We start from the raw sequence: 27,413 nt of genomic DNA, 5'->3' as shown, positions 1-27,413 counted from the left end.
ATACAAAGGAGTTTGTATAAGACCGAACCACGAAGTGTTATAGTGTCATTATATAATGTCATTCATGACAGAGACTTCACTTCACTAGGATGACCATAGTTAACATGACCTCAATCCTAAGTGAGTTGAGAACTCCTGCCTTTGAGTGGGGTCCTTTGATTTGCATGGGTGCGAGTGGTCAGATCGCCGACTCAAACCTACCACTTTAAGGATTCTTCTAATTTGGGAGCTGGGAACTCAGTTACACAAGATGGAATTCACTCCTTCCCTGAAGCAGGGTGATGTAGATAGATTACTCCCTTAAGGGCTGATTCTGAGGCTTGAACAATGTGGCATCACACACTTCTCATGGCTCGAGAGGTGTCCACTCATAGTAGGACTATGAGATATTGTTCATTAAAGGGATCAGTAGTACTTAAAGAGTTAGATGTAACTATAGAGGCAAAAGTGTAAATTGACTCAGTTGTACTTACGAGCATCTGTGAAAAGTTATCGTACTGTTGACTGGTTATATCTGATGGACACTGAAATATATATGTGGTGAAAAGAGTGCAGCTGTCGGTCTTTAATGGAGTGCTTAGTAGTTAACAGATGGTGGATCTCGTGGCTAAAGAGTTTAATAAGCTATTCACATACCGTTGGAGCTTCAAGCTACAAGTCCATAAGGTTCCCTTGGTAACTCAACGGATTCAAGTTGAGAATCAGTTTTTGGGTCAGTTTGAATTTTTCAAATTGATAGGAGGGAGTTTGATTATATATGATATAATTAAACTGATCAATTATATATGATATAGTTGACATGATGTATGAGATGTTGGGGTTGACGCCCTAAAATCTCGTGTCCTTGAGTTTGTAAATAGTTTGTACGAATACTTGTGTTATTAATATATGATATTTAGTTCACATCTTGTATTTTTGCTCAATTACTTGTTTTATTTGCTTTACCACAAACCAATAAACATAAAATCCCTTGTTATCTATATGTGACTCAAGCATGTATGTGGTGACATACAAGTGGATCATGTCTTGAGTGATAACCAAAATGGTTTGTAGTATATGAATATAGGAGGGAAACCTGATCCTAGTAACACTATGGATGCGGCCCGCTTTGTGGAATGGTCACAAGTGTTGTGACTTGTCATACATGGTCTGATCCTAATAATTCGTGTTGGGGACATGTGAGCGGGGCATCCTATACAAAGAGTTTGTATAAGACCTGACCACAAAGTGTAAACGTCTCGTTATATAACACCGTTCATACAGAGACTTCACTTCACTAGGATGGCCATAGGTAACATGACCTCAATCCTGAGTGAGTTGGGAACTCCTACCATTGAGGGCGATCCTTTGATTTGTATGGGTACAAGTGGCCTGGTCGTGGATTCAAACCTACTATTTTGGGGATTCGTCTGATTTAGAACCTGGGAACTCAGCTACACAAGATGGAATTCACTCCTTCCCCGAGGCAGGGTTAAGTAGATAGATGGCTCCCTTAAGGACTGATTTCGGGGCTTGAACTATGTGGTGCCACACACCTTCTCCTAGCCCAATAGGTGTCCACACATAGTTGGACTATGTTGTATTGTTCATTAGAGGAATCAGTGGTACTTAAGAAGTGAGATGTAACTACAGGGGAAAAACGGTAAATTGACCCAGTTGTACTTACGAGCATCTGTGAAGGATCATCGTATTCATGATTAGTTGTATCCGATGGACACATAAATATATCTCTTGTAAGAAGAGTTCAACTATTGGTCTTTAGTAGAATGCCTGACAGTTAACAAATTGTGGATCTCATGGCTAAAGAGTTTAGCTATTCACGTATAGTTGGAGCTTCGAGCCACAGGTCCATTAGGTCCCCTAGGTAGCTTGGATAAAGTCGAGAACCAGTATTTGGGTTAATTTGAAATGTTCAAATTGACAAGAGGAAATTCGATTATATATGATATAATTGAACTGGTTAATTATATATGATATAATTGGCTAAATGTATGAGATACATTATTTTGGAGAAAATTAGATATAAATATGATTTATATCAAATAGAGGAGAAAACACTAGAAGAAATTCGAGCTTTAATGTCGTTTTAAATAAACATTAAAGGGCTTTAATGTCAGTTGACAATCGACATTAAAAATAGTGTTATTAAAGCCCTTTAATGTCGGTTGCCTTTAATGTCAGTTTTAAACCAACATTAAAGGGCTTCAATAACACGACCTTCAATGTCGGTTGCAACCGACATTAAAGACCTTCAGTGAAATTTTCAACCGACATTAAAGGTCTTTAATTTCGGTTGCAACGAGTTTAAAGACCTCCTGTGAAATTTCCAACCGACATTAAAGAATGATTTTTTTTTTTAATTCTTAACCACATTGAAGCCGGAATATGTCCATTTTCTTTTATTTTCGTTGTCGAATCCATTTTTTGGTCAAAAAGTATAACATGACACATCATCATCGAACATTGTGGCTATGACATATTATTCATGTATGGATTGTAAATCTATTACATTTAATCCACAAATTCTGCTATAAAACTATAATTTAAAAGGTCCTACAATAATTCAGGCCTTGAAAACACAAATTACAAGTAATACAAACATTATGATTTTACAAATACTATGAGTTTATTGTCCCTCTCCACTTGGTAAGTATGGATCCCTTCATAATTCTTCTTGAACAGACCCCTCCAGCTTCAGCAGTGTCTAGTTATAGGCATCTTTGTCTGACCACTGTTGTTCAAAGGATCACAAACAAAACAGGTTTAAGACAAAGGATTGAAAATGAAAATATGACCAGAATTCATATTCAACTAACCGTATTTATTGGGAATGTGCATAAATGGTACATTCAAGGCAAAATTCTTGTAGTGAATGTGTTGGATCTAGAGTTCGCCAAGAAAAAGCATAAAGAGGTTGCGATACCAAATCTTTACTCCTTTGTTGCACCTACAAAACAAGAAAACTCAATAGTTGAATAAATGAGAGAATCTTCTTTTTCAAAATCTTTACTCCTTTTTCAAGAATCTTCTTTTTCAAAATTTTCGACAACATAACGATGCTACCACAACAAAACCAAAAATTTACCTTGAACCTGTTCAAAGAAACACACTCCCAAAAATATTTCACTACCACTTGTTCTTAATAGAACTATCAGAATTCCCAAAAAATTAATATTCAAGAACACATACATCAATAAGCAAATTTAGCTCACAATGTACTTCAAATCTCAAAAGTTGTCACAAAAACTACCATAGTGCATGAATAACCCACAAACTACCATAGTGCAACCCACAAACTCAAGCACCTTGAATCAAATCTAAAGTACAAATAAATAGTACCCATGAGTCATAAGCGGGTGTTACATTCTAATCCAATATGGTCCAAAGAGAAATAAACACACTATAATTTCTTAAATAGGAATTTCCATATCATTAGAGTCACTTGAAAACACTTACAAATTGTGCTTAAAACTACAAGCATTCAAAAATGCACTTACCAGGAAGAATTTTTACGTGAATCCCTTACTGTTGCAAGAAATCCATCTCCTCCCCACCTCTTCCAAACACCTAAAAAACACACAAACAACATTATGAAAAGTATAGGGTAGAACGAACCTGGCGGCACGTGTGGCGAGACATGTGAACGACGATAATGCCTTCCATGTCTCTTCCAAAGGTGTCTTAAATATTGAAGAAGAAACAACAAAAGATGACATTATTGTAGTAATCTTTCTTTCTCAGCTCATACACAAGAAGAAAAAATAGGAAATAGCCAATTTAAACATATTCTTTCAAGAAAAACAGATAGATCTCAAGAGTTGATATGAATAGATGAGAGAATCTTCTTTTTCAAGATCTTGAAGAAGAAAAGCTTGAGGCTAATTTAGCAGTTTCAGAATCACCTTATCAAATTCCCAAATGAAACCTTTTAGAGGTTCTTCAATATCCTCAAGTGGAATAGATATGACATTATTGATGAATGATCTAATTTTTGGATGCTAAAAGACGAAGAAATAAATTATTAAAAGAAGAAGAAGAAGAAGAAGGAGAAGAAGAAGAAGAAGAAGGGAGGAGAAATTTATGAGTTACAATTCTTTTACAGAGTTAACAAACAAAAAATTGATCCAAAAACAATCAAACAGTATATATTAAAAAAAAAACGTTTAAAATAAATCAAAACAAGCAAGCAATACGTAAAAGAAGATTAGAATTTAAACCTCATAAGATGACTTACCTTAGTAAGCAACTAATAACAACATAAGATGACTTCATTAATAGTGTTGAAATCAGTACTCGGCCAAAGGTTACAAATCAATTGGAAGAACTTGCCATACGATTTCATAATAAGAATGAGCTTATCCATAACAAACTATTGACACCTAAACCTTTAATATCAGAACTCTGACAACGCTTTTCAGATTAATAATGAACGGAACTTACAAAGATTGGATTAATAGAATTTCACAATAAATCCTATGCTAAAATGTTTTGACTAGAAGTTTCATGATTTCTTCAATCAATTTTTAGAAAATGACGGTACAACATGGATTGGAAAACAAAACCGGTAGATATTTCATTCCGTAATTTTGAAGGCATAGACATTAATTCTCAATAGAGCCAATAGCTCCAATGATCATTGCCAAACAGTTATTAGACAGTAATATCCATCCAATCTCCTATAGACACAACTAATAAAATTTCAGCAGTTGTTTCATGTCAATACATCATAGCCATTCATAATATTTAGACTAGAAATATTTGTCCTATTTTCCCCTTCCCTTCTCTTCTTGAGCCTCATAAATAAAACAACAACAAAAAGAGGAGATATGATTATATGAATATAAATGATACCAACTGTTGTTTCATGTCAATACATCCAATCTCTAGCCATGTTAAGTAGTAGACAGATAATGCGTACCAACTGTTTTATTCTCCATAAAGCATTGCAGTGCAGTTACAAGTTCACGCTTACGCCCTTTGGCCAGAAGACCTACGCTTCTGAAAAATGTGAACATAAATGATAAATAAGAAAGTAAGCTAAAGATCTATTATACTATTACACATATGGAACTGGAATGCACTTGTTACCTCAATGTCATTACCTCAATGTCATTCTTAGTTCTTGGACCGTCATAGCCTCAATTCTCGACAGGTCATCCTTAAAACTTTGAATGTCCGCTTTACAGTCATTTTCCTATATGTAAAAGTTGAGTAAAAGCCCTAAATCCGAATAAAGAAGAGAAGCATAATATACTCAAACAAAAACCATCTCACAATAGTCTCTTCCAAAATTTGTTACCAGACTTATATCTCTCCTTGTCCCGCCAGGCTCTGAATTCTGTGTGGATAATGTTATAGAGGATTGATTCGACGCCATTACATTCCTTTGCACATTAGGTATCAATGTTGCAACTCTCAACCTACTCTGATTCACTACAAGGCTAAGGGGAGTCCGGGTTAGTCCAGATGAACAATGAGTCAATTGAAATACTACTAGTACAAGTAACAAAACCATATTCTAGTTAGAAGATGCAGAGAGCATTTCAGTCAAGAGAATGAGCTCACTCTTCCCAAGAATTTAACACTTGTTTTTCATATATGAAATGAGCCAAACTTTCATTCAAATTGAAGAGACTTGATTGACTTTTCCTTAACTTATGAACAAAGATTGAACAAAGATTGAACAAAGATGGATACAACAAAATTAAGAGAGAGAGAGAGAGAAGAAGAAATTTGGTGAAAGGGCAAACCTGGAGGGAAACTCCTAAACCCCAATTGGAAAACTGACTTTATTGACAAATGTGAGATAGAAAAATAGTATGCAGAGGGATAAATGCGTTACAGTGAGACTTTGAGAGAAGAAAAACAAGATTTACAGAAGCAGAGAAATGAAGCGGAAAAGACGAGCAAAGGGGAAGAAGAAGAAGAAGAAATTCCAACTCAGAAGGAACTTGAGAGTGTTGCGATATATATATGGGTAAACAACTCAAGAGGTAGGGTAAGAGGGAAGTGTGAGAATGAGAGGAAAAAGAAAATAGGGGGAGAGTGAAGAGGGAAATGAAAAAAATGGAGGGAAAATAGAAAGTTGGAGGATAAATTAAGCAGGTCTTTAATGTCGATTTAAACAAAAACTAAGCAAAATTCAAAATTCCATCAATCCAAACAAATATCACAATAAACCACAAAATCTACAAAAAGAAGTGAGTTCAAAAACCAGCAAACGCAGGTAGTTAGCATAAGAAAGGAGAACTCTTAATAATCATCTATCAAATAAGAAAGGGGAAATCTAAAGATTAATTTCGTTTGGCAAAATTATAAACATAAACTAAAAAACTTATAAACATAAACAACTCAATGGAAGCCATAAACAAACTTATCAACCTAAGCATGTAAGCTTATCAAAACTAAGAAAAAAGACTAATAACAATCAAACTCATTTGAACAAATACATAAATATAAATGAAAACCATAAACAATAATTAAGTTATGACTACCATAACTACAGGATAGTCAAAGCACTCCAACACATATTTTAATTTAACACTTTAGAAAAAGACTCAATAAGACTCAATAAGTTCCCCTTCCCACCATGAATCAAACTTTACCTTGTAATTCAATATGGTAACAAAATTTTTAGTATTGAGTGTTTGCTTTTTTCTTCTTTTTCCCCCTTTTCGTAAGAAACGGAGAATTTAAATATAATCACAAAGCTGAAGTTGCATTATTAGAACTAAAATATAACTAACAGTGAAAACAAAGTGAAAATAAAAAAACAAGCATATGCTATCAACCCACGGTGCTCAATATTAGAAAAAAAATACGCTATCAACTAAAATATAACTAACAGTGAAAACGGGTGAGGTGATCAATATTAGAAAAGAAGAAAGGGAAGAAGAGGAGAATAGTATTGGTACCAGTTAGAAACAAAGAGTTCAGAGACTGATCTAAGACACATTAATCAAGTTTGAACTAGTCCGAAATGTGTTCGCCCTTGTTGTACATTAATCGAATACTTAGAAATTTACTCAACACGACAACAAATGAGTTCCAAGAGTTCAGAATAACATTTGAATACTTAAATCTATTTCAAAAAGGAAAGTAAAGAAATAATCCTTACCGAATCAAGATCTAATCTTCGTTGTTTAGTGTCCAAAAATGTTATGGGTAAACTGATTTGAAGCCAATCGGAGTGTGGGTAGTATCCCCAAGTAAAAAAATGTTGTTGCAAGACACCCAGTTATCAAGAACGTGATGCACAACTTATTGCCCACGTTGGAGTATCAGATTGAGAAGAAACGGTGCCACGAAACTTGTTCGAAGTTCGTGTTCACATCGCAGGCTAGCTCCATCGTCGATCATGGAGCAAGGAAACGCACAAGAATGCATGGGTCTAATGCGCAAAGACAAGTTGCCAGCGGTCACCGTCGCAACTTGTGGGTTGCGCTGTGTAGTCGGTGCTGAACAATACTGAGAAGGGGGCAGTGTGATTGGCGGTTGCAAGGGGGAGGGGAAGAAGATAGAGGCAGAGAAGTCAACGTTACACCACGGGGAGGGACGGTGGAGAAAGGGGAGAGACGATGGAGAAGGGGGAGAGAAAGAGAAAGAGATGAAAGAGGCTAAGGTTTGTTTGATTTTAATATCACATTTTTATATTTTATTTAAAAAATTTAGGGTGAATCTTTAATGTCGGTTTTAAACCGACATTGTAGGCTATCTTTAATGTCGGTTCAAAACCAACATTAAAGATCCATTTTTTTTCAACTGAAATTATACACCCGATTTCACTTTTTCCAACCGACATTAAAGCCCAAAATTCTTGTAGTGAAAGACTATAGTAGATATGTGATATCAAATTATAGAATATAAATATAATATGATTATATTTATTAATTAATTGATTGATTAATTATATGATAATTATTCATTTTTTCCACGTTTGGACGTGGGTAGTGGGCAGCATCAGTTATGGTAACCGATGAGTTAAAAATGAAAAAAGTTTTCATTTTGGATCGTTCAATCGATATTCATTCTTCCGCCCAAAAGATTTCATGGAACGATCGCCCGAGAGCCTATACGATAGTTGCTTCTCCGCCTAAACAATCGTCCACCTAACGATTTAACTAAACAATCGTAAATCTTTTCCTAAATGATCGTTCAACATTTCCTAAACAATCATGCAATACAATCGTGTAGCTTGATAACGGGCGGAAATGCACGTTATTACAGTGCTAAGTTATTAAACAATGAAGGTTTGCGTTGATAAAATATGTTAGATTGCATCCAAAAAGCATTAAGTTCATAACATTGCGGTTGCATGCGTTCATCACATAGAAACAGTCAATTTTTGTATTTTTATGCAAAATATGCATTTATACAAGGCGGAAAGCACAATCACAAGAAATCAATGGTCGAGCGTAGCATTACCACAAGGCTTTGCGGTGATTTGTGCTCGCAAACATCTGCTCAAGAAGGATTGCTGCATAGAGCCAGCGCAACTTGGTGGGCGCATCCGGGTGAAAAGCATAATTAATCACGATGGGACAAAAAGCTAATGACGGTTGAATCCGAATTAAGTTGACAAGCCACTAACAATAACAAGTACACTTAGCTTTTCGGTGACAAATATTCGGCACATCAGTTAGAGAAGTAAAGCCATCCAATCTGTGCAATCATAAGAGAGAAGCCGCCTTTCACCCCAAAGCTCTATAAATACCGAAGGCAACCTTCAGAAAAGGGGTTCAGCTAGTTCAGCAAGTTTTTGTTCATAGTTTAGCCTTGTTCATAGTTTCCTTTATTTTTAAGAAGGCGGAGCGAGAGAAGGGAAGAGATGTCGGAAGATCGCTCAGGGCAACTCGAGAGAGAACCTGGAGGCGTGGAAAGTAGAGAGCGGGCCGACTCTCGCGAGAGCGAGATTATCTTTTGAACAAAGTAGAAAAGACTGTGTAAAAGCCTGGGAAGCAAGAGATTGCTACCAGGCTCTTTATTCTCTTCTTGCATTGTTATTTTGTATTTCAACTTTATATTTATACAATTGAAGTTCTTATTCTACATCTGTTCACTCTCTTGAAAGCACACATGAGTAGCTAAACTTATCGAATGGGTTGAGAAGAACTAAGCTAACATGACCTAGGACCTTCATTGCATGCGATTCTTGTTTTATGTTTTGCCCAACACCCCTTTAAAGCTACTCGAGAGAGAGTTTAAATAAATTACCTGAGACTTGAGAGAGCTAGGTTAGAATCTAGACTCGAGAGAGCAAGATTAGAACTGCATAAACAAGAGATAGGGACTTAGAGATAAGCTCTGTTGCCAACATACATCGCATGCACCCTAAAGATAGGTTATGATATTATGTGGCCGCCTTATTTGTATGTGTGTCATTTTGTCATCACATGGAAAAGAATAGAGGCTTATGTGTAGGTCCTATAGACTCATCACATATATCGCATGCGTTCTAGCATTAGAACCCATAGCATTTGCATCGAGAGATGGTTTACTATTGTATGTGTGTTGCATGGTCGTATAACATGAACGCATCCTAGGAAGTGTTAGCTGAACCCTTCTCAACCCGTTCACCACATACTCATCGCATCTTTCATTTTATTAACTCTTTTCGAAACTCCACCGCATTTGTTTATTTTTATTACCGCAAACAACAATCCAAACAAATATTTGATTATTTGGTTACCGCAAAGTCTTCTTGAAAATTACCACCGCAAACTGTTTTTCCCAAGTCCCTGAATTCGACCCTAGACTTACCAGAAAACTCAATGGGGTTTATACTTCGATTCCACTGAGAAATCTTGTTGCTTAACGCATTTTCATCACTGCATCTCATTCCATAATTTCACCTCATAAAATAATGCACCATAGCTCCTCTATGTGATAAGCACTTCTGCTATACGATAGCATTGTTTTCTCTCCCACTTGCTTATCATCTACACGACTCATTTTTCCTCCGTCCTCTACCAATTCACCAAAGTCCACCCTTTGGGTATTCACTCCAAGAATACCTGGGGCTCATTAGTGGTGGTGTCGTCCCCGTTGCGGCTTTCGTGTTCGTGTTGATCATGTTGTTGCAGTCGACGTTCCCATCAGGCGTTCGTAGATCTGTTTGGAGGGTTTCCGCTGCGTTGGAGTTCCAGAGTGTGAAGATAGTCTTCAACGGGTATGGAACTCTATCCCTTATGATTTTGTTTGTTACATGCTGGTAATTAGATTTACTTACATAACTGTATGTGATGAATGTATATTGTTACATTTCGGTCACGGTGAGATCGGAGCGATCTGAACGTGCTCATGGAACTCTCAGTATGAGATCCTTCATGAGATACATTAATTAGAGGAAAAGGATATAAATATGATTTATATCTAGTGGAGGAGAAAAGGACCATGGTTTAAATTTTGCATATAATGTGATATTAAAACTATAGGTTATAAATAAAATATGATAAGTTAGTTATTATATTTATTTATAATTAAACAATTATGAGATAATTGTTCATGGTTTTCTCCATAACCGTACGTGAAAGCGGGAGGTTACATTCAATTTTCATAACAGAAGGATAAAATAAAAATAGTTTTCATTTTGCAATTGGATTGGATCATCGCTTCATAATTGTACACTGCCCATCATATAGCTAACAAGAGCCTACACGATAGCTCGATTTTTCCTAAACGATCGTGTCCACGCGCAGTCGACCTAAAGGATCATATAGTTTTTACTAAACGATCGCGTGCGAGAGCGATATTCTCTAAACGATCAGACCCGATTACCTAAACGATCGTGCACCTTTTTCTAAACGATCAAGCACCCGTCTATACGATAGACATAAAACCTCTTCCACTACTTGGTTATTGAATACGATCATGTTTCCTTCTTCCCTCTACCAAATCTAATAGAGCCAACACCTCCTAGATTCTCAATTCGAGAATACCAACGTCACTGAGTGATGGTGTCCTCCTTGCTGCTTGTTCGTGTAGAAGATCGTTCGGTGGTGAGCGATGGCGAGAGTTGGTAGACGATTGGCTTGGCGTTGCAGTGATAGCGAGAGAGGCTGATTTTGACGAGAGCGAGTGATAAAGAGAAGAAAAGTTCTTCAAAGATGAGTCTCTAGTTCTTTTGTATTTATTTGTTGAAAGCATCTCGTAATTTATTATGTGATGCATAACTTGTATGTATGTTTGTAAATGCTTGTATTTTTGTCACAATGAATTTGGAATGATCTTGCTTCCGCTCATAGGTCCTCTTTGATAAGAGTTCCTCCATAGTTATCTTCCTAGCTCCCCAATCAGATGAATACCCAAAATGGTAGGCTTATTAAGTCGGCGATTTGGCCACTCTCACCCATACAAATTGAAGGATCGTCTTTATAGGCAAGAGTTCACAACTCACTCAGGAGTCAGGTCATGTCCCCTATAGTCATCCTGGTGAAATGTAAGTTTCTATTATGAACAGTGTTATATAATGAGACTAGTCATTTTGTGGTCTGGTCTTATACAAACTCCTTTGTATAGAACACCCACCTCACATGTCTCTACATTGACCATTTAAGTTATCACTTAAACACGATCCACTTGTATGTCTCTACTTACATTTTTAAGCAACATATAATAACCTTGGATGTTAGTTTATTGGTTTGTGGGTTTACTGCTACTAAATGTCAAATAAAACATCTCATATTTTATGAAATAATTAAATCGCTTGTACATTACAATTACAAACTATAGGACCCTAGAGATTTAGGGCATCAACCCCAACATATTTTACTAGGATTACCATAGGTGACTTTACCTTAATCCTGAGTGAGTTTTGAACTCTTGTGTATGAGGGTAATTCTTTGATTTTATGGGTGAGAGTCGCTCTGTTAGCCGACTCAATAAGCCTAGCATTTTGAGGACTTGTCTGAGTAAGAAGCTGGGAACATAACTACACAAGATGGAATTCACTTATTTTCCAACCTTAGGGAAAGTAGATAAATTGCTCATTTAATAGCTAATTTCAAGTCTTGAACATTGAATCCTTAACCTCTCATTGGCCCAAGAGATGTTAGTTTATAGTTGGACTACAAACTGTTTGTTCATTAGAGGGATCAGTGGTATTTAAGGAGTTAGATGTAACTGCAGGTGTAAAATAGTATTTTGACCCAGCTATAGTTATAAGCAATTTGTGAAGGATCGACTCCCTATTGATTGGCTATATTCGTGGACATAGAAATAAATCTATAGTATAAAGAGTGCAACTATTGGTCTTTAGTGAAGTGACTGTTAGTTAATGAAAATTGATTAAATTAATTAAAGAGTTTAATTAATTCATCTTATATCATTGGAGCTTCTAATCTGTAGGTCAATAAGGTACCTTGTTAGCTCACTAAAGGATATATAATAGGAATGGTTTTAATTGTTCAAATCAATTGTATATTAATGAGATTAACATAATATAGTTTAAATGTGATCTATAATTAAGAAAGAAAAATATTTGAATAAGATTCAAATATTAAAGAGATATTTACATATAAATATGTGAAATTATATGTTGATTAATTCTATAGTAAATATGATTTAATAAAGTTGTTTAATTGATTAATTAATGGTTAATTAATCAATTAATTAATTTTTGAGAAGTAGAGATAAATAAACATGTGATGTTTATTTATTTATTAATTAAATATGTACATTAAATTAGATTTAATATATATGGCTATTTAATTATTGGACGAATTAATTAAATAAAACTTATTTAGTTAAATTAGAACTAGAGTAGAAATAGGAAATACTAGGAGAAGGTGGTCACCCTTCCTCTCTATAAAGAGGTCTTCATGGGCCATGTTTGTGACACAGTTGAATTGAGAATTCTGAATCCTAGTCTCCTACTACTTCTTTCAAAATCTCTTATTTTCTCTACTACTTCTTCTTTCTCTTCCAAGTCCTGGAGATCATACGTCCAATTCTTGGGATCTTAGAGAATAACAAGGTTTCACTTACGGTGGTATCCCTTGATTATTAAAGAGACGTTCCGAAGAAGACGGAGAGGAAATCGTGATAATTTTGGAAATCTACAAAGGTAAGGTTTAGCTCTTCCCTCTTTTCATCTCTTAAATGCATGCTAATATTGATTGTTTATCCATTATGTTATTATTTTTATACCTTATTTTGTTTATGTTAAGTCAAAAATGAAATTGCAAGGCGTCACACGCTTCCGCTTGGGATTCAATCTCTTCACATTTAGGAGTTCTAAGCAGCAAATGCCTAATGTTGTGATTGTTAGTTAGATCTTAAATTACTTCAAGCGCAATTTTTTTATCCTATGGTGCCCCTTATTTCTAAGGTGACGTGACAATCCTATTTCTAGGCTCTTATAGGCTCATATCTCTTTGTGACATCCGTTTACACCTTAACCTTCTCAACATTCGAACATCACTAGATCGTTAAAGAAAATTGTCAATTTAGCTTACTGATTTTATCTTTAAATTCAACAAAGAGAATGTGTAAAACCAAGTGGTATGAAATACAACATTGCTTAAGCCATAAAAACCCTAGAGCATTCACATTGTTGAACACCTAGGAGGATTTAGCTCATGACTAAATGATAAAATAATGAATTTTAGAAATCATAGTTACAAGATAGATTCGACGGGTAAAGGGAATAAAGAAAATACAAAACATAAATGAAATGAATAGTGCTGGAAATACAACTCAAGATGCCTCGAGGAAAGTCCTCAAATTCAGTCTTTCCCTAGGCTAATTCTCCCTTTTCATGGATGAACCATCTCTCATCGCACGCTTTCATGGGATGAGATGACCTAGAGTGATCCCGTCTCAGAGGAACTTTCATCTTGAGGCTGTTAACTTCAGAAGTTGAGAAGTCACCCAAAAGGACGAACTAAAATGGTAGAAACTATGAGTAAATCATGATAGAGTCGTCGATGGAGAGTCATGTGTTAAAATGAGGAGCTTCCCTTCCATCTATAGGCTCCAAATTGGTTGAGGAAGGTCGAGAATCAAGCTCTACACCAAATCATTTTAGGGCTGAACCATGCTTGGAACGAGAAAAACGCAACCTCCATTGACTTAATCGATTTCTGAAAAATTAGGGCTCAGTGATGCGGTCACAATGAAATCTGGCGAAGCGGCTGCATTTTAAATAAAATAATCTCCAAATTGGTCAAAGTTACCTGCCAAAGTTCACAAAACCACCTAAAATTAGTAAATATGAACTTTTAAGACAAACAAGATCCTATAAACTCATTTTATCTATTAAGACTAAATCTAGAGGGAAACACATGCAAATTTTGTTTTTTCTAAATAAAAGTATGTAAAAAAATGCCTAAAGCATGCAAAGCATGCATATTTCATGGCACCACGACTAACACTAATTGTGATCTATAGTCAAATTATTATTATACTTTAGACCATTGTTTGTAACACCATAATAAAAAATGTATCTTTATACCAAGCTTAACAACCACCGTTGTGATAGATTACTACAAAGTTTTCAAAACTATAATGTAAACATTAACTTTACACAAGGGTCAGCAAAAACCATGATCTAAAATCATACTATGGACTATATGCATTTAGAACCATGGTATAAAAATTAAATTTACTAAAAAATCAACACTTTTTAAAGTTTAGAGACATATATTATATAAACTTAGAAAACGATATACTAAACTTGTAATTTCACATGTCTCATTTATATTTAAAATTTTCATATCATAAATTGATAGCTTGTAGAAATACAAACTATTGTATCCTTTTACTTAGAATTATGAGGATTGATGAGCAGAATATGCATTGATAATACTAAAGATTCTTGTGAAAAAGTGACCCTATATCATGCGTTATTTTGCATCCGAATGTCTATTTTTGTAGCTATTGTAGGAATCGATCGCATGCGTTGATCCCAGACCATCGCAAAGATGCTCGCATGTGTTGATCTTCATGAAGACCAGTTCGTCGCATGAAATGCTGCAACTAAAGAGTGGTAACCGTGATAGAAGGTTGATTGCAAGGTGGGTGGAATGTGTTGATACTATAGAAGAAACAATCATGAATGCATACCTTGGGAGTATCAAAGAGATAAGATGATGTTGACATTCCACCTACCGCGTCAAAAATGGCAGTGATTCAGAGTGGGATTACCAATGCTGTCAGGCGTTTGAGCTCTATAAATAGAGCCCTTGGAGCCCAAATTCAAAGTATCTGAGTCTCTGCCTTGGGCAGATTCTTGTGATCACAGATGAGAGCGTGAGCAAGACATTCTTTGAGAGTTCTTCACCTCCATAACCCTTTCTAAGTGATGACCAGAGCTTATAGAAACACTTCCAGATGTGTTTCAAATGGATGAAATATTCTATTAACTAAGTGAATTTTCTTAAATGGCAAAAACAATCCATGAATTCTCTATTTTTATTGTTTTTGGATCCATTAGAAAAGTAGTATCATTGTAAGTGAAGTCCATTAGTGATAGACTTCTGTCATTGAAATTTATTAGTGATAGACTTTTATCACTAAAAGCATGTGATATACTATAATGCACCCGACTTTTCGGGAACTCTAACTAGAGCCATTACCGCAGTTTCAAAACTAAAACTAGTTGACCATTCAAATTTAAGCTGAACATTTTATAAACAAATAAAGCTGTCAAAAACAATTTAATGAAAAGTCTAGATGAATCTTTAGTTCGGGATTCCTAAAAACTTTAATTAAAAAGAAACATTTAAACTTAAAACAACTAAAATTAGTAGTTCTCATAAACTTTCAAAACATCGTGAAAAAATGATATGGTGAACAAACATCCTAATAAAGCATCTCTAGTATGTTCTTGCCTATGTCTGAAGAACATTTTAAGAAATAAATTAGTGTTTAAAATTCCTAATAAGTAACCCTATTGTTGGGGTCAGGATATGAACTGAATGTTATGAAACTGTGGGGCCTAAATTGAACGTAGTCGGTCATCTGGATGAACGATTTAACCCATCCAAATGTAGGTGAGATGTACACCCCTTATACAGGAGCAACTTTGGTTGAATATTTTATGTACACAAAACAATACACTTCAATCATTTATGATGATCCCTCCAAACAAGCACAAGCTTATGGACAAAAGTCCCTTCTTTTATGAAGATCGTCGGGCTAGAAAGCTTATTTGAAAGGGGATTAATTTAATTAAAGAGTTTAAATAATTAATCTCATATCATTGGAACTTCAATCTATAGATCCATAAGGTCCCCTTGTTAGCTCAATAGTGATTAATGATAATCAAATTAATTTTGGTTTAGTTTGAATTATTCAAATTATTTAAAGGAAATTAATTGTATATGATATAATTAATATAATGTATGTGATACATTATAAAATAAAATTTTAATGAGAAATAAATATTTGAATGTATTTCCAAAATTAATTATATGAATATGATTCATATAAAAACTATAGTTTAAAATTAATGAGTATGATTCATATTAATACTATAAGTTATATGAGAGAATTATAAACTATAGGTTATATGTTATATGTGATATAATATAAACTAGAGGTTTTATGTTATACATGATGTAACATATGATTTGATATTAATATTAAATTAGTTAATATATATTAAACATTCAATTTTTTGAAATTTGAAAATTAACTCCTAAGGGAAGCTGATTTCAATTAAGGTAGGGAGTTATTGATAACTCTCTGAACCCCCTCTCATATACATGAAAGATAGAGAAGGGAATTCAGAAGTTGAAAATGAAATTGGTTTCACGGATCCCACTCAATCTTTTTCTCCTCTGCATTGCTCTCAAAGAAAAACTCTCTCCCTTCCTTAGACAAAAATTAATCCACAGAAGCTCACAACTCTCTGTGATTCTCTCCTTGAGAATAACAAGGAAGACGTTGTGAGGTGTCCTCACAACTTCAATCTATAGATCCATAAGATCCCCTTGTTAGCTCAATAGTGATTAATGATAATCAAATTAATTTTGGTTTAGTTTGAATTATTCAAATTATTTAAAGGAAATTAATTGTATATGATATAATTAATATAATGTATGTGATACATTATAATATAAAATTTTAATGAGAAATAAATATTTGAATGTATTTCCAATATTAATTATATGAATATGATTCATATAAAAACTATAGTTTAAAATTAATGAGTATGATTCATATTAATACTATAAGTTATATGAGAGAATTATAAACTATAGGTTATATGTTATATGTGATATAATATAAACTAGAGGTTATATGTTAAACATTCAATTTTTTGAAATTTGAAAATTAACTCCTAAGGGAAGCTGATTTCAATTAAGGATGGGAGTTATTGATAACTCTCTGAACCCCCTTTCATATACATGAAAGATAGAGAAAGGAATTCAGAAGTTGAAAATGAAATTGGTTTCACGGATCCCACTCAATCTTTTTCTCCTCTCCATTGCTCTCAAAGAAAAACTCTCTCCCTTCCTTAGACAAAAATTAATCCACAGAAGCTCACAACTCTCTGTGATTCTCTCCTTGAGAATAACAAGGAAGACGTTGTGGAGGTATCCTCATTATGGTGTTCGAGTTTCTATTGTGTTGTTGTATTCGTGGTGTTGAGATCGGGAAAAGTAATGTATCGATTCGTGATCCACTACCAGAGAGGAAATGCGAAGAACTAGTTCTCCAAGGGTTAGTTTCGATTTCCCTTTCTTCTCTATTTTGTAGTAGAAGCATGCTTAGGTTTATTTTTTATTTATACTGTTTCCATTGCCTCTGTAATTTTCAAGTTATGTAAAACAAATTTAAGCTTTTGGAGTGAAGATTGAAGTTGAATTCGTGGATTGAAGAAGTGTTGGAGTTGATGTCCTAAATCTCGTAGGGTCTTTTAGTTTGTAAACATATATATATAAAAAAACTTTGTGATTTATAATATATGATACTTTATTCACTTCAGTCTATGAAATATGAGATATTTTAGTTGCATTAACCACAAACCAATAAACTAAGATCTATGGTTATCGTTGTAACTTAAGCATATATGTGGAGACATAAAAGTAGATCGTGCTTTAAGTGATAACCTAAATGGTCTGTAGTATATGGATAAAGGAGGGATACCTTATCCTGGTGACACTATGAGTGTGGCCTGCTTAATAGGTGTTACAAATGTTGTAAAGTGCTATAAATGATCTGATTCTGATCATTCGTGTATTAGACATGCGAGCGGGGATACTCTATACAAAGGAGTTTGTATAAGATCGAACCACAAAATGTTTAGTCTCGTTATATAATGTCGTTCATAATTAAGACTTTCATTTCAGTAGGATAACCATAGGTAATGACCTTAATCCTGAGTGAGTTGTGAACTCCTGCCTATGAAGGCGGTTCATTGATTTGCATGGGTAAGAGTGGCCAGATCACCGATTCAAACCTACCACTTTGGGGATTCATCTGATTGGGGAGTTGAAAACTCAGCTACACAAGATGGAATTCACTAATTCCCCGAAGTAGGGGTAAGTAGATAAATTGCTCCCTTAAGGGCTAATTCTAGGGCTTGAACAATGTGGTGCCACACCTTCTCTTAGCCCGAGAAGGGTTTAGTCATAGTAGGACTATGATCTATTGTTCATTAGAGGAATCAGTGGTACTTAAGGAGTTTGATGTAACTATAGCAGCAAAACAGTAAATTGGTCCAGCTGTACTTATGAGCGATTTGTGAAGGGTCGTCGTACTATTGATTGGTTATATCCAATGGACAGAGAAATATATTTGTAGTGCGGAGAGTGCAGCTGTCAGTCTTTAGTGGAGTGCCCGACTGTTAATGGATGGTGGATATCGTGATTAAAGAGTTTAGTAATTTATTCACGTACATTGGAGCTTCAAGCTATAGGATCATAAGGCCTCCTTGGTAGCTCAATGGATTCAAGTTGAAAATCAGTTTTTGGGTTAGTTTGAAATGTTCAAATTGACAATAGGGAATTTGATTTGTATGTATTTTTCCTCTATGTTTCTCAATATTATAAACATCGTATATATTTGTATGTTTATTCTCACTGGAGTTTTAGTCCAAGTGAGAGATTGTTGGGGATGTCTAAAAACTCGTAGTTCGTAATTCATGTTAAAAATTCTATTTATCAATAAAATATTATTGAATATTTAAAGTTGTTGATATTGCATTTTATTATGAAATCCAATAAACAAATCCATGGCTATAGTATGAATACTTTAACTTTATGTAAAGACATAAAAAGGATCAAGTTATAATATATAGCCTAAATAGTCTATAAGTATATGGATGAAATTGGGTATCTCATCCTGGTAACACTATTGGATGCGGCCTATTTTGTATGCAGATACAAATGATGTGATCCACAGATAATTCATGTAGAGACATCTGAATGGGGGCATCCTATGTAATGAGTCTGCATAAAAACTCGACCTCGAAATAGTCACTATTCTTTATAACGATCGTTTACTGTTAAAACTGAGTTTTTCATACTAAAATAACCTAGGATAACTCGATCTTAATCCCGAGTTAACTATGAACTCCTGTTTATTCGGGATGATCCTTTGAGCTGCATAGGTGAGAGTAGTCCAACAACATTGCTCAATAAGCCTCCCATTTTGGGGATAAGACCAGATAGATAGCTAGGGACATAACTTTGCAAGATGGAACTCACTCTTACCCATCTTAGGGTTAGTAGATAGGTTGTTCTCTTAACTGGTGATTCCTGGTCTTGAGCAATGGGGCCTTGCCCTCTCGTTGTAGAGAGGGACATGATTCATAAGTGGTTCTATGAATCCATTGTTCAATAGAGGATTAGTGGGAGCTTAAGGAACAAGATGCATTTACAGGGATAAAATGGTAATTTTGACCCAACTGTAAATATGAACGACCTATGAAGAATCGACTTACTGATTATGGTTAAAATGGATAGACATATATCTATAGTGTGGAAAGTGCAACTATGAAGCTATAGTGGTATGCCTTGATAGTTAACAAATATTGATTAATTCGGTGTTAAAGAGTTTAACCAATTAATTACAAATCGTTGGAGCTCATGATTTCTAGGTTCATTAGGTCCATCTACTAGCTCATAAATTGGATTAATAAATTTAGTATGTTAACAATCTGTCGATCCATTAGGGTTGTGAATTTGAAACATTGAAATTCAGTTTTTTAGGATTTCAATTAATTATATTTGATATAATTGAAACGTTTAATATTATCGAAAACTGAACAAAATGGGAGAATCAATTAATATTTAAATTATTATTTAAATATTAATAATATGAAATTGACACATATTAGTCAAATTGGTATTTTATTAATTTAATATTAAGATACTAATTAATAATAATTTAATTTAATTAAAAGGTTTTATTAAAAGTTAAATTAAATTTTATTTAAATTAATTATTTTGAATTAATTTTATAAAACTAAATTATTTAAATAAAATCGTTTTATTTAAAAGAAAATATTTTTGAAATCCTAAATGAGTTAGTGGATTTTTACAACAGTTTTTTGGGAAAAATCCACTAAAACTCAAATTGTGTAATATATCACCAGATTCCACTCACCTCTTCAATGATAACTGCTAGTATGAGCTATCCTACATGCAATCTTTCTCCATGCATGGATTGAGCCTTTATATTGAACTTGCATGCTGAGATTTGAGAGAGAGCTCTGAAATTTTAAGCAGAAAGTCCGCACCTTTGTAAACCCTTGACAGCCCATCATCCAAAATTGAGCTCAATGTAAGTGTTTCCATCACACATTCCTTCTTGAGTTTAGTAAAGAAGACCTTGGAGGTGGTCTACTTGAAGTTTCAAACTCGGATTAGGAGACATCTAGCTGAATTCGTGGAGAATTGTACAAAGGTACTGCACTGTACAAACCCTCTTATGAACTTTACTCGAGTAGCATGTTTAAAACTCAAATTAAGTTTAGTTAAAGTACTTATTGATTCTGATTTCTTCCGTTGCATGTTACATTACTCCTTCATTTTTATCTCTAAAGCTACTGTGCGGTCTGACTTAATGCGTTTCTAGCTATCCTATTCTCTTGAATGGTTTTAGCTGAGGTAACTTCAACCAGATGATTTGTAACGACCCGAACCTCTAGAACTCAAGTTAAGTCGATAATAAATACATGAATGCATGGAACTCAAAAGACCTTCATTAAATTTAGATATTAAAAATAGACGATAGGGTACCCATAAATCATAAATGATAATAAATAGGTCCGAAACAAATCTTAATAGTATGTTTCAAACATCAAATTGAAAGTTGAAAAACATGGAAAGAAATCTAAGTATCATGAGGGGAAGCATAAAACTGGTCCCCAGTGGCTCGTTCAAGGATTCCTCTTGTCATTCGCTAGTGCGTCCTTGCCCTTACCTAAAACATAAACATGAGAAAGGGTGAGTATAAAATACTCAGTAAATAACCCCACTACTAGAGTCGGGCTAGGCATCTATGTCCTCTAGATGCCTACCTCTGGTGGAACATAAAAACTACTCTAGTCCTCATGGGACACATACATACATGCAAAACTGGTTTTATCCTACTTAGTTAAGTATGCCCATTACCTCTGGTGAATCCGGAAGGAAACACAATCTGGTGAATCCCGAAGGAAACACAATATCTGGTGAATCTCAAAGGAAACACAATATCTGGTGAATCCCGAAGGAAACACAATATCTGGTGAATCCTGAAGGAAACACAATATCTGGTGAATCTCGAAGGAAACACAATATCTGGAGAATCCCGAAGGAAACACAATATCTGGTGAATCCCGAAGGAAACACAACCTGGTGAATCCCGAAGGAAACATAATCTGGTGAATCCCGAAGGAAACACAATATCTGATGAATCCCGAAGGAAACACAATCGGGTGAATCCCAAAGGAAACAGAATGCCTAGTGGGCATCTAACTAATCAGTAAAGATGCTATCACAATCTCAACATCACAATTATTACAATATGGTTTTATAACATACATATACACCTCAACATCATGGCTATACAGCATGCATATATGCCTCTATATCCTCATATCAAATACACCCTCAGTGAATCAAGTATCACCTCTTACTAGCATGCAAGTCTCTACGTGCACAAATAAATCTTTTAGATTCTCATACAAGAACATATATCGGTCATACTATACTATCCATTTATCATGTTATCGTTCTATCATAATATTCATCTATCATGCTGGCATATATCTAGTGTCTGGCCCGTGGGTAGTTCCAGTAGTAAGATTACTTACTTTGATATTAGGTTGAACCAAAAAGAAATTGTATCTTTGTGAAATTCTTGAATCCTTAATCGAACCAATTATTTGAGCAACTAAGCCCTTCTAATCTCCACAATCTTTGAATTAAATCCTAGTACATAAGGCAAAATAAAATTTAACCTCTAGGTTCACACCTAAGCATTTAATCACACCAAAATCAACAACAAAACTTAATAACTTAATTCGTATAAATTACATTCGAACTGAACAAGTCACAAAGCCCAAATCTTACAAAAATTAATGCTAAAATCACCTTAACTTTGCTTGATAGCACGCTAACGACCTTTTAAACTCCTTCAAACTTTCAAATTCAACCTCCAAAATCACGATTGAAATGATAATTAAACACGTTATTTATTGGATCTTCAAGATCCTCAACAAAACCATGAAAATAATTTAGATCTTATCCCAAAACTAAACCTCACGACGACGTTCAACAGAGGACAATGACTGGAAGAGAGGAGAATCAACAACAAGCAGATCCGACAACGTGAAGGTCGGAGCGGCGCAGTTGCAACTTGACAGAGGAAAGGATGTGGACGTCGACAATGCAATAGCCGAAGTTCGTCTAAACCAGAGAGAAAGTGAGAAAGTGGGGTGTTTGAAAATTCTATATTTCTTTTCTTTTTAATTCTCCACCACACAAATACATAAATAATATATATGTATATATATATATATATATATAATATTACTTCCTTTCCTTTTCTTAAATTCCGAAGCCCATATAATCACTTCTTTCCAAAAATTCTAAATCCCAAAATTAAATTCTAACTTTCCAAATTAACTTGAATCCAAATTTACAAATCTTTTTAAGTACTTGATTTAATTACTTCCAAATAAACAAATTATTTTTTCCTAATTCTTTACTTAAATTTTGGATCCAAGTTCCAAAATTAAAGAGGGTAAAATCTTAAAACCACAATTTCCTCTTTTCCCTTTCAAATTTCACAAAAACTCAAAATTTCTTATACAAATAATTCAATTATCTCTTCCAATTAATTTAAAACTCATACTTAAAGAATTCACATTAACCAATAAAACTTCTTCAACTGTAACAATTTGTTTCCAAATTCCAAAGATTAGGAAACTAAAACTCAGGAATTTGAGATAATTAACTTAAATTTTCCTAAAAAATCGGGATGTTACATGATTAAAATAATTAAAGCTTTAGAAATTAAGCATGCACAAAGTCACAAACGCATTTACCACAATAGCTTGACCCTAGCGTCGTGACGCTGTGAGGATCTTATAAATAGGACCCTGAGGGTCAGCTTTGAAGGCAACCACTACACATTCGAGATTAAGCTCGAATAAAGAGAAATTTGAGAGTTTTTATTCAATTTTTGAGTGATTGAGTCAATTTTCTGAGAAATTATTGGTATAGTTAGCCTCGATTCTTACTTCTTTGTTGATCATTGTAGTATGAATATGCCTTTTAGAGGCTAAATTATTTTCTTGGGATAGTTTGTATGCCTTAATTCTTGAAGGCCATCTTGTTTATTTTATTCCATTGTTGTGAACCCTTTGGGGGATTTTTTTAAATTTTTAATCGAATTCAATAAGTTTTTGTGACAAATTGATTTGTTGAATTTCATGTTAGCAAAATCTTTCTAGCCTATGCATTGTTGATCGATTAAGTTACAAATATTAGGATCACATGGTTGAGGTTTAGATTTTTTCTGCCCAAGTTCATGTGGGTTCTAATATAATCTTTCCCAAATAATCATGCAACAAGATATGGCTTTCTGGCTTGTTGAATGTCTTGACAATTAAACCCTTTCTTAATGGATACATGAACTCTATTTTCAGACTGATAGAGATTCTCGAAAGTCCACTTCAGGATCAGTGTTCACTCTTAATGGAGAAACTGTAGTATGGTGAAGCACTAAGCAGGGGTGCATCGCTTAGTCCACTATGGAGGTCGAGTATGTAGCAGCTTTTGAAGCTGCTAAGGAGGCCGTTTGGCTCAGGAAGTTTCTGGTTGATCTAGAAGTTCTTCCAGAAATGTCTAGGCCCATCACCCTTTATTGTAATAATAGTGGTGTTGTGGCCAACTCTAAGGAGCCTAGGAGTCACAAGTGCGGAAAACATATAGAGGGGAAGTATCATCTTATCTGCGAGATAGTGCATCGAGGGGACGTGATAGTCATGACGATAGCTTCGAAGCACAACATTGCTGACTCGTTTACGAAGACTCTCATGGCTACATTTCTTAAGGGTCACCTACAGAGCATGGGTCTATGGGACCGTCCGTGGCTGGACTAGGGCAAGTGGGAGATTTTGTACTCGGCCTTAGTGCGTTGGTTTATTCTTTTTACTTGTATTTATCTTGTACACCCACTCGCTTTAGGACAGGGTCATATAGTTTGTAAACACATGTATGAACAAACATTTGTGATGTAATAATATGAGATATTTTCTTCCCTATTGTCTATGAAATATGAGATATTTTAATTGCATTAACCACAAACCAATAAACTAAGATCCATGGTTATTGTTATAACTTAAGCATGTATGTGGAGACATACAAGTGGACCATGCCTTAAGTGATAACCTAAATGGTCTGTAGTATATGGATAAAAGAGGGAAACCTTATCTTGGTGACACTACGGATATGACCCGCTTTGTAGATATTACAAGTGTTGTAAAGTTCTACAGATGGCCTGATCCTTGTCATTCACGTGGGGACATGCGAGCGGGGTATCCTATGAGAAAGAGTTTGTATGAGACCAGACCACGAAATGTTTAGTCACGTTATATAAGGCAATTCATGACAGAGACTTTCATTTCACTTGGATGACCATAGGTAACATGACCTTAATCCTGAGTGAGTTGGGAACTCTTATCTATGAGGGCGGTCCTTTGATTTGCATGGGTGCAAATGGCCAGATTGCCGACTCAAACCTACCACTTTGGGGACTCGTCTGATTGGGGAGCTGGGAACTCAGCTACACAAGACGAAATTTACTCCTTCCCCAAAGCAGGGGTAAGTAGATAGATTGTTCTCTTAAGGGCTGATTCTGGGCCTCGAACAATGTGGCGCCACACACTTTCTCATGGCCGGATAGGTGTTCACTCATAGTAGGACTATGATGTATTGTTCATTAGAGGAATCAATGGTACTTAAGAAGTTTTATGTAACTACAGGGAAAAAATGGTAAACTGGCCCAGCTATACTTACGAGTGATCTATGAAGGGTTATCATACTATTGATTAGTTATATTCAATGGACACAAAAATATATCTGTAGTGAGAAGAGTGCAGTTGTCAGTCTTTAGTGAACTGTCCGACAGTTAACGGATGGTGGATATCTTGATTAAAGAGTTTAAATAGTTATTCACGTGTCGTTGGAGCTTCAAACTACAGGTCCATAAGGTCCCCTTGATAGCTCAATCGATTCAAGTCGAGAATCAATTTTCGGTTTAGTTTGAAGTGTTAAAATTAACAAGAGGGAATTTTATTATATATGATATTATTAAATTGGTTCAATTATATATGATATAATTGTTTTGTTGTATTAGATACATTAATTGGAGGAATTAATATAAATATGATTTATATTAAATAAAGGGAAAAAAAAGAACTATAGTTTATATATTACATATGATGTGATATTAAAACTATAGGTTATAAATATAATATGATAAATTAGTTATTTTATTTATTTATAATAAAAATAATTATGAAATAATTGTGATTGGTTTTTCCTCTAACTGTGCAAGTGGGAGGTTATTTTTAATTTTAATAACTGAAGAATAAAATGAAAAGAGTTTTCATTTTTTGAGGATCGCATCATTATCACATACTAATCGATTGAGTGAAAGAAAGCTATACGGTAGTCCTTCCGAGAGACTAAACGATCGAGCGAGTTTGTTAGATGATTGCTCCTCGATACTAAACGATCGAGAAACCATTATCTATACGATATACTAAACCTCTTTCCCACTTACTCGATCATTTAACTCGATCTTATACTTCCTCCTTCCCTCTACCAAATTCACACAAAGCCCACACCTCCTGGATTCTCACTCTGAGAATACCAAGGTAACCGAGTGGTATATCGAGTATTTCTGTTTGAGGGTTGAGGATCGAGTCTTACTCGATTGGGTTCGAGGATCTGACAGTTCATGATTACATTGGTTGTTCGTTGCGTTCATGATCGTTTAGACTTTGCTGGGATGCCTGTCCAGTGTAGATCGAGGAAATACGTGAATAATATTTCTTTAAAGGTATGTCACTCGATTCCCTTTGTATTTAAGTAAAGAAAGCATGATGTAATTTTCTCTATAATGCATAACTATGGTTGGTTTGTAAATGCTTTATTCTTTCACAATGGGCTTGGAAAGATCTTGCTTCTGCTCAATGGTTCTATTGAATAAGAGTTGCTTCACAGACAACCCACCTCCGCCTGGTATGTCCAACAAAGAAGCTGAGAAAAATGAGGGTAAATCCGAGGCACGCTCGTCTACCCCTAAGGTAAGTACTCTTCTTTCACCTTTTATTGAACCTTATATTCATAAACCTTCGTTTTCTAGTAGGTTGGCAAGACGAAAACAAGAACATAGAGATGAGGAGTTGATCAAGATGTTTAAAAAGGTTTAGATAAAAATTCTCCTCGTGAACGCAATCCAGCAAATTTCTAGGTATGCTAAATTTCTCAAGGAACTCTGCACCGACAAGAGGATAGGTAAGGATAAGGAACGGGTTGTGGTAAGTAAGAATGTATCAGATCTATTTAAACAAAATATGCCTAGAAAATGGCGAGACCCAGGTATGTTCACTTTACCCTACATTATTGGTAATAGAGTCATTCGTCATGCTATGCTTGATCTAAGAGCTTTTACTAATGTCATGCCTTATTATGTGTATGAGGATCTCAATTTGAATGATTTGCAAAAAACTACTGTGTGCATCCAATTAGCTGATAGATCTTATATCCAGCCCCTAAGGATAGTGGAGGATGTGTTATTGCAAGTTAAGGATTTGATTTCTACTTTGAAAATGGATGAAATTTCCACTCCTTTTTTTACAATACTATTAGGAAGGCCCATTGTTTTAGTATTCATAAGAGCAAACATCTTTTCTAGGTTTGGCATACCTCGAGCCATAATTAGTGATCAAGGTACATACTTTT

General features: G+C 34.8%; 1 protein-coding gene across 5 annotated transcripts; it reads right to left on the bottom strand.

Annotated features, from left to right (window-relative positions):
• Positions 1–2,453: 2,453 nt before the first annotated feature.
• On the bottom strand, positions 2,454–7,259 carry LOC150034902 (uncharacterized). Of its 5 annotated transcripts, none has more exons than XM_090315328.1 (7): positions 7,118–7,259; positions 5,300–5,441; positions 5,103–5,194; positions 4,919–4,998; positions 3,498–3,567; positions 2,817–2,947; positions 2,454–2,731 (listed from the first exon to the last, which is right to left on the bottom strand). In XM_090315328.1, exons 2-6 carry the CDS (start codon positions 5,375–5,377, stop codon positions 2,884–2,886), a joined length of 384 nt encoding a protein of 127 aa, XP_090171454.1. In that variant the 5' UTR covers positions 5,378–5,441; positions 7,118–7,259; the 3' UTR covers positions 2,454–2,731; positions 2,817–2,883. The 5 variants fall into 5 exon arrangements, with proteins under 5 accessions (XP_090171454.1, XP_090171456.1, XP_090171455.1 ...); XM_090315330.1 differs by having other exon boundaries at positions 5,300–5,433; positions 7,118–7,258; XM_090315329.1 differs by lacking the exon at positions 7,118–7,259 and adding an exon at positions 5,751–6,041.
• Between the last annotated feature and the right edge of the window lie 20,154 nt (positions 7,260–27,413).

This window comes from Benincasa hispida, chromosome 7 (genome assembly GCF_027475165.1).
Source record: "Benincasa hispida cultivar pf3 chromosome 7, pf3_genome.v1.1, whole genome shotgun sequence".
In the NCBI taxonomy this organism is placed as follows: Eukaryota; Viridiplantae; Streptophyta; class Magnoliopsida; order Cucurbitales; family Cucurbitaceae; genus Benincasa; species Benincasa hispida.
This window is presented reverse-complemented; position numbering and strand designations above follow the sequence as displayed.

Coding starts and splice junctions, on each gene's coding strand:
- LOC150034902 (XM_090315328.1), bottom strand. CDS start 5,377: ATGGCGTCGAATCAATCCTCTATAACATTATCCACACAGAATTCAGAG. Junction 4,999..5,102: donor GAACTAAGAATGACATTGAG/GTAATGACATTG, acceptor CACATTTTTCAG/AAGCGTAGGTCTTCTGGCCA. Junction 2,948..3,497: donor TCACGTAAAAATTCTTCCTG/GTAAGTGCATTT, acceptor CTTGTTTTGTAG/GTGCAACAAAGGAGTAAAGA.